The 13,438-nt window shown below is 36.0% G+C and overlaps 1 protein-coding gene across 2 annotated transcripts in view; it reads right to left on the bottom strand.

Moving 5' to 3' along the window:
- The window catches only part of map2k5 (mitogen-activated protein kinase kinase 5), a 69,699-nt gene that overhangs the window by 21,584 nt on the left and 34,677 nt on the right, over positions 1-13,438 (bottom strand). For both annotated transcript variants that reach the window (XM_067400733.1, XM_067400734.1), the window contains exons 15-19: positions 13,331-13,381; positions 12,921-12,992; positions 10,902-10,931; positions 1,572-1,598; positions 1,218-1,250 (exon numbers count right to left, since the gene is read on the bottom strand). In XM_067400733.1, coding sequence (XP_067256834.1) covers positions 1,218-1,250; positions 1,572-1,598; positions 10,902-10,931; positions 12,921-12,992; positions 13,331-13,381 — 213 coding nt within the window. The remainder of the gene's footprint in view (positions 1-1,217; positions 1,251-1,571; positions 1,599-10,901; positions 10,932-12,920; positions 12,993-13,330; positions 13,382-13,438) is intronic.

Raw genomic sequence — 13,438 nt, 5'->3', positions numbered from 1 at the left:
TCACACAATTCTGGCATAAAACACAGCCATGAATAAAGAACAGTCTCAAAACGTCCTGCAAGAGCAATCCTCTCAACGACCCAGGAGCAATCTGTTGATGATTTGTACATTTTCCAGCACAATAGAGCACCACATCACAAGGAAAGAGTGATAATGAAGTGGCTCAGAGATCATTACATTGCAATTTCAGATTTGTGGCCAGGCAACTCCCCGGATCTTAATCCCATAGAGAACCTAGGGTCAATCCTCAAAAGGTGAGTGGACAAGAAGAAGCCCAGAAATTATGATAAACTCAGAGCACTAATAAGGCAAGAATGGATTGCCATCAGTCAGGATTTGGCCCAGAAGCTGATAATCAGCATGCCAGAGCGATTTGCTGCAGTTATGAAGAAGAATATTTACACTGTAAATATTGACACTCTGTATATATTGAATGTTTTTGCCAATAAAAGCCTTTAAAAGTTATGAAATGATTATCATTGTTTTCCAGTATACCATATACATATATTTCAGAACTGCTAGCCTGACTGGATGAAATACTGCATACAACTCCACATACAAGCCAAAGTTAGGTATACCAGAAAGATGTGTATATCAGAGAAGTGAGTTTAGCACAGTCCTTGTATCTATTTCAAGGAAAATCTGGGTTTAACTGACCCTGACCCAACTCCTCAGAGAGTTGAGGGTGAGAAAATGTGTCAGGGTTTAGCTGGGTGTATTTTAGCACCTAACAGATGTCAAGGTTAATGCAACAACTCTGTGGTCCATAACCCTCAGTTGTCCAGAGCCCTGTCATGCTACATTAAACCAGCAAACTGAGTGTTTTTTTTTTTTACACAACTGTGTAAGCGAGAGATAAAATGAGAAGAGAGAGAAAAAGACAAAATAAGAAGTTATTTAAAAATGTTGAGCTGCAGACACAGTCTGACAAACAAACACTGTTTGTACACATAAGAAAATATATGAAAATTTTATAATTTAGTCTTTTTTTTTTTTTTTATTAAACTATGATTATTTTACTGTCAAGTTCAAATCCAGAGTTAAACCAATTGTTCCATTCAAGGCCTTGACATCAGCACGGCCGAGCTCTCGACAGCTCCAGCTCTTCAGAGCTCAAACCCTGAGCAGAGCTGATAATGCACCTCGCTTCATTAGGAAACAAAATATCAGCTTTCCACCCCATTAGGGACGGTTTCGTACATGGGACACAGACTCACCTCATCAACAATGCACTGCAATAACTGAAGAGGCTGTGATAGAGGGGGGTAAGAGAAAAAGAGATTAGACTCCATACAACGTCCTTACAGTGCAAAGGAAATAAAATCATTAATGCAATAAAACAGGTAGCAATACAGCTTAATCAAATGCACTCTGACTCGAGAAAAGCCATTTGATCTGTAATGTTTTCTTATTTCTAATGGCACCTAATCTGAATACAGGCTGTTAAGACAGAGCGTATTATTATCTGGTATTAACTTCAGAGGGAGGCAACCAAGCGAAGTGAGGAGAAAACTGCAAGGGGTTGCGAGAAGAGCCGCCTACATCTCCGAAAATACATGAAAAACACTTACCATTAAGGAACCCTGGTTCTTTTGAATCTGTATGGAGAAAAAATAATAGAGAAGTAGATTTAGGTGAGAATGAGTAAGCGAGAGCAAAATGCAATTAGCATGTCACAATCATTGCAACAGAACATGTTTATGATCACAGGCGGAAAAAACCCTGATGGCAATATGTGGACATGATTTGTTAACATCATTTACAGTAAAAACAGTCACTGGAAGTCTGATCCTCAATTAGGATAAGCTTTGCCTAGCTTTTTTTTTCTTTTTTCAGGTGTATATGTATTTCAGGTGTACTCAAGTACGTTAATGATATATTTCTGAAAATGTCTAGCGATAAAATAGTTGGTTATTTCTCTGATGATCATATAACTTGTTTAACAAGCATTATTTTATATTCATTTGACCATTTTCATGTATAATCATGTGAATAAATCAAATGTTAAAAAATGTTCAGGAATTTTCTGCTTTGCAACCCCTTTACTGGATACAAGTAATCATCTGAGAGTTTATCTTAGAAGCAGAAGTCTTTACATATTTTGTAGTTTGAAACAAAATTTTAGTTTACTTTTTTCCTGCTCAAGGCCAACTCTTCATTTATGCAATCTGGTCTAAACGCTGGACCACATAATTTAAGCCAACAGTGTGAGGCCACTCTGATGACATATTACACAAGTCATTGATTCTCTTTCACAATTAAACACGGCCAAGCTCTCTTTAAATACCTGGGAGACGTTGGACCTTTAATGTAGAAACTAAATAACACACAGCATTGCTTAAAACTGCAAAGTGTGGCAATCATAGGACAATTAAAGGCATAAATATTTGTTGTATCAGCTGTTTTCAAATTAAACCACTGAAGTCAGATGAAATATTTCAATGTGATCTCCACTGAACAGTCAAGACAATTTTAAACACATCACCTCAGCTTCTTGAGTGCTGTAAAAGTGTTACAATTCCTAAATGTCTTAAATGGAAACTAATGCAAAGCAGTGCTGTTCTTTATTAAAAAAAAAAAAGAAAAAAAAGAAAAAAAAGAAAAGCTTGAGAGCAGGTTTTACAAGAAAATAACATTTTTGTCTTTCTACTTTGAAATTTCATGATTGATTCAGTAGTGTTGTAGTACTCGAGACCGATCTTGGTGTTGAGACCTGTCTTAAGACCATATTTTGAAGGTCTTGGTCTCAGACTAAAAGGACTCAGGATTTTATTTCAAGACCGGTCAAGACCACAACTGTGGGGATATCGCTAAATTGCAGTTGGATTGTCTGATTTCTTTGTTAACATCATTAATTTGATTGGATGTAAAACTTCCTGCGTCAAATGCAATCAATAACTTATTTCTAATTTCATTTATTTTGTTACTGTTGTGCCAGGTCAGAAATCAACAAGGGATTATGTCAAAAATCTCACCAAAATGAATAAAAATGCCCACAAAATTCAAGATATGATTTCAGAAAAGTACTTGTATAAGATCTTGATATTTATATTATAACAAATGATATAATTAAGCAATATCAAAAATATGAGCACAACTGCAAATGTCTTTTTTTTTTTTGTTTTTTGTTTTTTTACAAATGCTCAATAAACAAAATGTAATTTTTTCAACATTAATCTCATTATTATTTATGAATTTGTAATTTCTACCAATTCAGAGGCAACTTCTGTTCCACCTCTGCAGTGTAAAGATGAATTTTGTTGTTAGTGATTTCAATTGATTGGTAACGGCTCTATATAGTGTCTTATTATTCTAATTGTAATTATTGATTAATAATAAGACAATTCTCAAGCAGAAAATGTGGATCTTTCAGATGAATTTGAGGAGTGCTAGTCTGGTCTTGGTCTTGACACGTCTTGGTCTCAACCCCCCAAAGTCTTGGTCTTGTCTTAGTCTTGACACACACTGGTCTTGGTTTCAGTTTAGGTGGTCTTGACTACAACACTATAATTCAGTGTAACTTATTGTTTCTTTGTAATTACTAGCAATTTCTGAGTGAAAATTATTTCAAAATATTAAAAAAAAATTCAGTGTATAGTTATAAATTGAACAACAACAAATGCTGACAGAGGCAAAGATTGTCCAAACAATAATAGTGAGGTGAAATATACAATCAAACCAGCTTCATTGCATTCCAAGAGCAATGATATTTAGTCATTTCTGTGTATGTATAACTCCACTTGTCTGTGTTTGCAGACCAAAATACGTGATCTGTACAGAGTAGAACCAGAGTTGTGTGATTTTTGCCCCAAAAAAGACCAGCCAATGCTTTCTTTCACTCAAGGAATGCTCACAATGAGGTTTCACCAATGACCATGGGGCGGGAAATGAAAAACCTGGAGTGGATCTAAAGCAGAGTGATTACACAACACTTGGGCCTAATTTTTTTTTTGAACTGCAAGTTCTTTGATTTCAACTTCTTGTTTACAGAACTGTTGTATAAAAGCAATATCACACTCAAAATTGTGCTGTTATACTAAATATGGCCAAGGCTGTGATTACCTTCAGCCTTAACAGCTTGTTGTACAACAACACTCTTGGTAGGGTGATATTGCTTAAATATAGCATTAAAGCTCTGGAAGAGCAAAAATCATACAGTATATTCAGATGAATATGGGACTTAAAATGAGCTGAAACCAAAACAGCCGGAAAACAGAAAAGGCAACAACAAATCAATCAGGAGGAGAAGCGCTGGAGGCTGTATACACACGCCAGCCAGTCTGCAGTCTTCAAAGATTTTCCGAGCGAGCCATCGGGAGACGCCATTAACTCCTGACAAAGAATGCAAATTAATCCCAACATGGGGTGAGACGAAATTAAAGAGCCTTTTATAATCAATGACAAGATAACACATAGAAAACACACACACACACACACACACACACACCCTTGCAATCATGCGTGCACTCACACACAAAACACTGGCAGATTTGTGGCTCTGAGTGCGGGTGAAGCAGGGGCAGGGCATCAGAAGTTGATGCAGAAATACAGCGGGCATCTCTCAAGATCTCGCCGCACAATGGACAATGACTCTGCGAGCGTGTGTGTGTGTGTGAGAGAGAGAACAGACAGATGCCTGGGCTGATGTGAGTGACAGGCCAGGCCTGAGGTAGCGTGTGTGCTGGCTGGGTGGCGTGTGCAAGCGTGTGTGTGTGCGATGCCTGCAGGTGAAGAGTCTGCAGCACCATATGGAGCTGTGAAAATTAACATCAAGAGCAAAAACGCTCTAGCAGTGGGAGGTTTAGCTCTCCCTCTCTCTCTTTCTTACTGACTAACCCCCTCCCTCTTTCTCCTTCATGCTTCTCTCTCTCTTTCTCTCTCCATTTCATTCCATATGAATTCTGAAATGCAGGAAACAGGGAAAAGGGAGAGTAAGAAAGATTAAAGGAGGAAGTAATAAATTAATGGGGTGTGTATACATGAAATGCTTCAGTATAATGCCTCAGGCCCTATGGGCCAAGAACAAAAGTTTTGCCATTCATTGGTTTCAATCGCTTTATCTGATAATGATATATGATGATGCACTCGGAGAAGAACAGCAGACCTGAAAGGATTTCACACATTCCCATGTCACGGTCTATGAGTATTTGTGTTTTTGTTTTGATGGGTTAGGTACAGGCCAACATCTAAAACACTAATTTTGGTAGAGGATTACTGTACAATATTTAACATCAAAAGATCCAATCATGGTTCCAGACACTTTGTGTGTATGAAGGAGTGTTTGTGTGTACATATGAATACATTAGTTTATGTAATAATACTCAGTGGATTAACATGATAATGGCCCTGTTAATAGATAATGCTGGAGAGCAGAGAAAAACAATTTCAAATGAGACGAGCCTCCAGGCCCCGGGATAATGCACACACAAATGCAGGCCTCTAGCCTTCTAATGTTCTTTCTACCCATCATCTGTTCATCATCTCTCACAGTTTGTTCATCCTATATTTTGTCTTTCTATTCTGTTACAAATATATCTACACTAAAATGTATTAAACCTTATGATTAGTATTAGACCTTATGATTAATCATGGCACTCCTCATAATATCCTTTAAATGTCATGTATTGCACATCAATTTTATATTGTAACTTTCGCCATTGTGCACAATAGCTTTGCATCGAGTGATGTATGAGATAAAGTACAAATACACACACAACGCCAAGCCCAGCCTCCGTGACTGTTCGATGCTCAAGGCTTTGGCTCTAGATGCAGCCTAAAAATGTTCCTTTCTGATTTCCCCTGCATGCCCTGAGTGGCTGCTTTGTTTTAATATGCTAATTAACCCAACAGGCATGCTGGGAGTAATTTATTGAGCATTAGTCAACATTTCCCTCATTAAACTCACTGCACTCTTACATACAGAACTTTAAAAACCGAGAGTCTGATTAGAAAAAACTAGGGCACCGAATCAGAATTGAGTATACAGTATATTTCTATATACACACATCTGAAAACTGTCACCAAACTGATTAAAGTAACACTTTACAATAAAACCATTTTAAATGTATTAGAATAACATTAATTAATGCATAAGGCATTATGAACAAACAATTAACAATAATTTTACAGCATTTAAAAATCTCTTATGTTCACCAAGGTGAAATTTCTTTTATCAAAAATACAGTTAAAACAGTAATACTGTGAAATATTAGGGGTTTAACGGTACACATATTCGTACCGAACCGTTTAGGTTACAGGGCTTTCGGTTCGGTGATGTCCTGATGCAAAAACTGCCTTAGGTGCAGCTTACATGTTTGCATAGGCCTACAATTTGTTATTTGAGTATTGATTATTTTATCTAAAAATAAAAAGCAATTGAATTTAGGCTAATACTTTGGGCTCAGTTGTTAACCTTTAATATTATAGTAGCATAATGTTCAAGTTAGGGCTCCCTACATAGTTTTTAGCATTAGCAGAGATAATTTTTTTATCCTTAAGAAACTTTTAGTTATAATTTAATATATTTAAAGACAAAAACACAATTTGTTCAGTAAACCACTGTTTAATAAAAAAAAAAAAAAACAATTTTATGTTTAGTTTTCTCCCCACCTGCTGTACTGAAAACCATACTGAACCGTGACTTCAAAACCGAGGTACGTACCGAACCATGAGTTTTGTGTACCATTACACCCCTATGAAATATTATTACAATTTAAAATAACTGTTTTCTATTTTAAAAAATTTAAAATGTAATGTATTCCTCTGATGGTAAAGCTGAATTTTCAGCATCATTACTCCAGTCTTCAGTGTCACATGATCTTTCAGAAATAATTTTAATATGCTAATTTGATGTTCAAGATAGAGGTCGATCGATATATCGGTTGGCCGATATATCGGTTGGCCGATATTTGTCTTTTTTTTTAATATATTGGCATTGGCCGATATCCGTGTTTAGTAGCGCCGATTTAAAGCCAGGCACATCCGCGGGCAGCCCTGTGTTATTGGTACGGTGGAATGTGCTGCTGCCGCATGTGAATTAAAACTTTTGGAAGATTCAACAACAGTCCTGTTAGATAAAGGTAGCCTAAGGCTTAAATTCTGATATTTCAAAGTCCTATGGCCATATATTTACTATATATTACTAGTAAACTATGAAGTATTGCTTCACTTAGTGAAAGAAACAATGAATAGCATTGAACTGTCGGGAACTGCCATAATGCTACAGCTGGTTGAAGGTTCGCTTACTTGTAGTTAACTTTAAGGACTGTAGTCCAAAACTACCAGCAGCTTGCTTGCTACATATTAGCTCCAATGTTATACGTTCTGTTTTATTTTTCCTGTATTGGAGTCGGAGAATTTCACTCTGTGCTTGGGGTGGAGAAGGCGGCAACTATGCAGCGTGATTGAGGGCTACGTTACTCCGACAAATATTGGCAATATTAAGAGGACTTGGCATTTCCAATTAATGTAAGCCTGTTACATTCTTCTAGTCTATTATTATTACTATTAAGTTAGCTACTTTTATTATTAAATTAATATTATAATACATTTGCCCCGCAATAATTTCACAGGGCATCAACGCATAACTGATGTGCTGTGAGGATAATAAAAGATTAGGCTATCAGCTCCTCTTTTAAAATGTTTTAAAATCTTTTTAGGTCTATTATACAATGAATTAGACATAATTAAAATTATTAACAGTCTATAATATCTCCTAACACTGCAGTCAAATGAAAATTAAGAGCAGCTTTAGGCTACTTCAAGCACCCAAAAAAAAAAAGAAAAAAAAAGAAAAAAAAAAGCAAGCTGCTTAACACGAAATACTATTCTTTCACTATATGTATGGTCCACAAGATAAATAATGGAATAAATTAAGACAGTTATATACCCTTATCAGCATATTATGTTGAAATCATAGACTGTAAAAAAATATGGACGTAGTGTCCGTGACGTCGCCCATAGAGTTCCGAAGAGCATTTTTGAAGCGAAAATGAGGCCGCTGCTATCTTAGCAACGCGTCACCGCACGTCACTCCCGGATAACTGAAAATGGGCAAAGAGGTGGGACGTGGTAGTAGCCCATGTGACTGGTTGCTGAAACCACACCTGCCTAGTTTGACGTGACCATGTTAGCAGGAGCTATCTATCTTACTAAAATATTAATAAAGATAACAAGCTATATCATTAGGAAGTTCTAAAGGTTTACTCTCAATCTACGGTGTTTTTATTCATTTTATAAGATATAGATGCTCCAACACCAGTAATTTGCGTCGGGTGTGCAAATAACACAAAAAAATAAAACGGAACTTCATATGTGTAATAAAACGTGTTCTGTTTATCTTCCGCATGCATGCACATCTACACAGACACACATCAGTCTCGACTATTAATGCAGCAAGCCATATTTTATAATTGTATAAAAAAGAGAGAGAAAAAAGCACAAATAAGGCTGAGATGCAAATTCAGCGGCTGGAATTAGCCGAGGTAACATGACGGCTCACAGACAGCAGTGGCATACCTGTCACTCAAGTGACTAGGGTTGCAAACGGGTGGAAAGTTTCCGGTAAATTTCCGGAAACTTTCCACGGGAACTTAACCTGGGGAATTTTGGAAATATTCCAATTTGGAAACTTAACAGGAATTTATGGGAATTTACGGGAATTTATCGGAATTAATTGGAAATTTTAGGAAATTTATATAAATGTATAATATTTACATAAAAAGTATCATATAAAAACAAATATAAACATTTTGTTTGGTCATAACATAAGTTATTTTTTTTCGCATTCAATTAATTCTAATTCAGTAAATATGTAAAATAAATATATTTTCATTGCAACAATTGTGTGTTATTTATTTCAATGTCACATGATCCTTCAGAAATCATTCTAATATGCTGATTTGATACTCCGTTATTATCATTGTTGGAAACAGTTGTGCTGCTGAATATTTTTTGGAGCCTGTAATACTATTTTCAGGATTCACTTATTAATAAAAAGTTAAAAAGAATGGAATTTATTCAAAATAGAAATCTTTTCTAACAATATCACTTTAATATCACTTTTATTTAACAATTTCCCACATCCTTGCTGAATAAAATTATTAAATTCTTTCAAAAAAAGAAAAAAAAATTACTGTCTCCCAAATTTTGAACGGTAAATGTATATTGTTACAAAAGATTTCTATTTTAAATAAATGCAGTTCTTTAAATTTTTATTCAAAGAATCCTAAAAAAAGTATCACAGGTTATAAAAGAATTAAGCAGCACCAATGTTTCCAACATTGATAACAAAGGATCAGATCATCATATCATAAAGATTTCTGAAGGATCACTGAAGACTGGAGAAATAATGCTGAAATTGTAGCTTTGCATCACAGAAATAAATTATATTTTTATATCAAAATAGAAAATCATTATTTTAAATTGTAGTTATGTTTGACAATATTACAGTTTCTGTATTTTTGATCAAATGTGCATGCTATGGACTGGGAGAATGCACAGTGCATGCAGGGGCGTGGCCTCAATGGCCCTGCAGTAAGTAGTGTGCTGTGTGAATCTCAGGGTAAAAATTAAATTAAATTAAAAACTAAAATTATATTAAATATGGTTGTTTTAACCAAAATTATGCTGCAAGATGTTCTTTTCAACTACATTTAAGTACCCTGTCATAGGCTAACCAGGAATTTTGCAAATTCTCTGTTTATTCTCATTAATTCCTGTTAATTCCCGTTAATTCCCATATATTCCCGTTAATTCCCATGGAAAGTTTCCATCTTTGAAAATTCCCGGAATTTTGCAACCCTACAAGTGACCACACCCTTAATTATGCAGAACTTTAAGGCTTAGTATAATTTAAACTGATGCGTTATAAAAATAAAAAAAAATCAACCCCTCAGGGTTGTCATGAAGGGCAAAATTAGCAGTATAGACCAAAACCACAATTTGAACCAGACTGTAGAAATGTTTTTTTCTGTTGTAAACTTGGCCGTTTTAACATGGGGTTCAATGAGATTCTGTTCTCTTCTGCAGCATATCCCTTGCGGCCAGTCGATGAATCGTAGTTTCAGTCACTTCCGTATTTGCTTCACGAGAAAGAGAGGGGGGGGGATTTGATTGAAATTCTGTAAAAGTAATACTCATGATACCTCATGCATTACTGTCATATTGTCAATGAATGTCAGTGAAATTAACATTATTGTAAAGTGTTACCATGTATAAATTAATTTAGGAAAAAGAACGCAGAGAACCATAACTGCCTTTAATAACAGACTAAGATGTTGAGAAGTGCTAAGAATCATAAACTCAGTCTGCTGTTAATAAACAAAACAACAAGTTATATAGAAAGTATCAGAACAATACCAGTTTAGATCTCACTTATTCATTAAAGTTGCTTTCAGGACAATCATCTTGTGAAATAGAAGAAAATTTAGCAAATACAGTTATAATTGTCCCAAAAACAACACTATTTTTGGCACAGTTTAATTAAATAAGTAAAACTAAGTACATTAAATACACTGTAGGCACCATAAATTGACATGTGTCATGCATAGGTGCCATGTGGTTCCTAAACTGGGAACCCTCCAAATGAATCCGGATTATAATACGGGTTTGTCTTTCTTAAAATGGGATAATCTTGACAAATCCCTGCATGAAATCTGATTATAGGGTTGATGGGATTGAGGAATGGAGTGAGTCAGCAGGATTGTATGTAATGTAAGATGAGCAAACAAGGGTGGGATATAAGCAGTTACAGGATGAACAGCTAGGTAATTACTGCCTATAAGTTAAGATCATGAGGGAACGGGTGTCCGCCGTGCCTCCAGGGCAAAGAAATGTTGAGTATTCAAGAGCTGAGCATTAAATTGGTTAAACTGGTATCTGGTTTGATGAAGCAGACTCACCTGTGGATATGGAAAAGAGCCCAGTGCCAACTGCGAATGAAAGGACAGGGGAAAAGTTACCTTTTAATGAAGCACACAGGTATATTCACATACACACTCACTCACAAACACCTGGATTAGCATGTGAGCTTTCACATATACAGCTATGATAGATTTCTGGACAATCAAAGCTAGAATTTAAAACAGAATTTGAATTGTTACAACAGAAGTGCTTTTTTTTCAGCTGCACTTTTGCGATATAATCAATGAAGCTATCTACTCTATGCTTTGCAATGAATCTCTTATTGACATTATGTTTATACTTTGTTGGTTATAATGAAAGGATTCACAAGCGTACTGAACAAAATCACACTTAATGATCAAATAAATCTTTGGTGGGACAAAAATTCATTTTGGTGGCCGCCAAAATATTTTCAATGCAGGAAAAACCATGTACAAGTGCACATTGAATACAATTAAGGGCACTTCTTTTTCACAAGGGTTTAAGGAGCAGTAAAATGATCAATCCTGCCTACATCCCAGAATCACAGCAGGTGTACGTACTTCAGCAAGCGTTAATCTGTGAAGATTACAGCACATGCTGGAGAACATGAACAGATGCAGATCAAGCAGCAAAAGCAAAAGTCAAACTAAACTATCGTCAAACCATACTGTACTTTGACTACATTACAGTTACATTTAGAAAATTAATTCAACTCAAACCACAGTGCATTCATTTATTAAATCTAGCATACCCATCTCGGTTCAGGAGGTGAGTTCAGTTCATTGGTTAAGAAATCTGCCAACAGAACACAGAGGTACTTCACCCAAACTGCTTAAACATTCCAGGAGCCAAGCTGAATCGATCACGTCCCTAACAACATGATAAGGTCAATACTAAATCATAATCAGATCAATATACTGTTCATCAACTCATGATAATGTCAATCCATATGACCCCTGATATTTCCCTCCCTAAACACCTCACTGATAATATCTAACAATATTGATAAATGCAATCAAGGGATTGACTCGAGGGATACAATAACAATTCATCACAGCCAATGAGAAGCGCTGACAATTACAAAATGGGAATCAATGAGAACTACCAGCACGGCATTTTCAGTACACGAGTCAAACAACCATACTAAAATCTAATCCACTCATACGTACATTTCATGCTGCTGGATTCTGCTTAGAAAAACATCCATTACAGAAAAATTCACTATAGTCTTACAGCTCTTTTCTTTTTTGGGAACACACACACATAAACACACACACACACACACACCTCTGAACTAGAGAACACAGCACTCTAATTACTGGACGTTCTGCTGGCTGAGTGATTGATAGCGTTTTGCCACACTGACTCCGCATCTTTCACTGTTAGACACACACACATTTTCTTTAATGTTTCACTACACACACACACACATACACACATTTTCCTCTTTAATAAACACCCATAGAATTTATTAATTCTCTTTTTTTAATATAAAGAAACCACAAACACAAAATCTCATTCCTTACTCTATGCTCTAATGGGAAACCAAGGGGAGAGGATCCAAAAGGATAGCAGAGCATAAGTGTGTGTGTGTGTGTGTGTGTGTGTTGCAGTCAGTGGGAGATCTCGAGTGTGATCCATGCATAGCTGTAGGCCAACATCTGTTTGGACAGGCTGCCTGCAGGGACTATCAACAGCACTCAGCAGAAACACTAAGACACCAGTCCACTCAAACTATGAATGCTGGACCATATGTATATGTGGGTAGGGGTGGGCAATGTGACCAAAATCTTATATAATGATATGAGTAATTTTATTTCACGATACCAATATATATCTTGCTTAAAAACGCATTCAAATGATAAGCTTTCATGCCAGCGTAGCACAGCAAAAGTCTCATGAGTGTAACCGTGATAGAGAAGATAGTCCAAAATCTCTACCGGTTGACAAATTTCTACCGGTTAATCATGTCTGCCAGTATATCACCCACCCCTATTTGTGGGCATTTTTAAGAAATTATTATATGACTGATTTACCTCCATGAAAGAGATGCCTACGCTCCACACATCTGAGTGAATACCATACTGTTCCCCAGATATCCGCTCTGGCTATGGAAGCAAAGACACACAGACACAAGAAGAACTATTAACTGGCACTCAATGTCACATACACATTCATACACTTTGTGTGGTGGTTCTTGTGTGAGCTAGTTAACAAGCTCTGTTGACTGTATGTGTGTGTGCATGTGTGAAAATTATACTTCTGAAAGCATTACATTTTTCCGTAAAAGGCATTTAATTGTTTTGTGTGCATTATAGACAGATACTTGACTGACAGCTTTTACAACTAAATATGTTTGACTTAAAGAAAGACCTATGCCTTCTCTATTCCAGTAAGATAATAAAAAATCAGAAAAGAAACACTGTAACAAATGAATGCTGCTTACCGCCATGTATGCATTGGTTCCGACATATGTTTTAGCAATGGAGTTCACCAGCTGTGGAAGAAAGCAGGAGAAATATTTTTTTTTTAAGCATTTTAAGGTGTCCTTGTT

This window comes from Chanodichthys erythropterus, chromosome 11, assembly GCF_024489055.1.
Source record: "Chanodichthys erythropterus isolate Z2021 chromosome 11, ASM2448905v1, whole genome shotgun sequence".
NCBI lineage: Eukaryota > Metazoa > Chordata > Actinopteri > Cypriniformes > Xenocyprididae > Chanodichthys > Chanodichthys erythropterus.
This window is presented reverse-complemented; position numbering and strand designations above follow the sequence as displayed.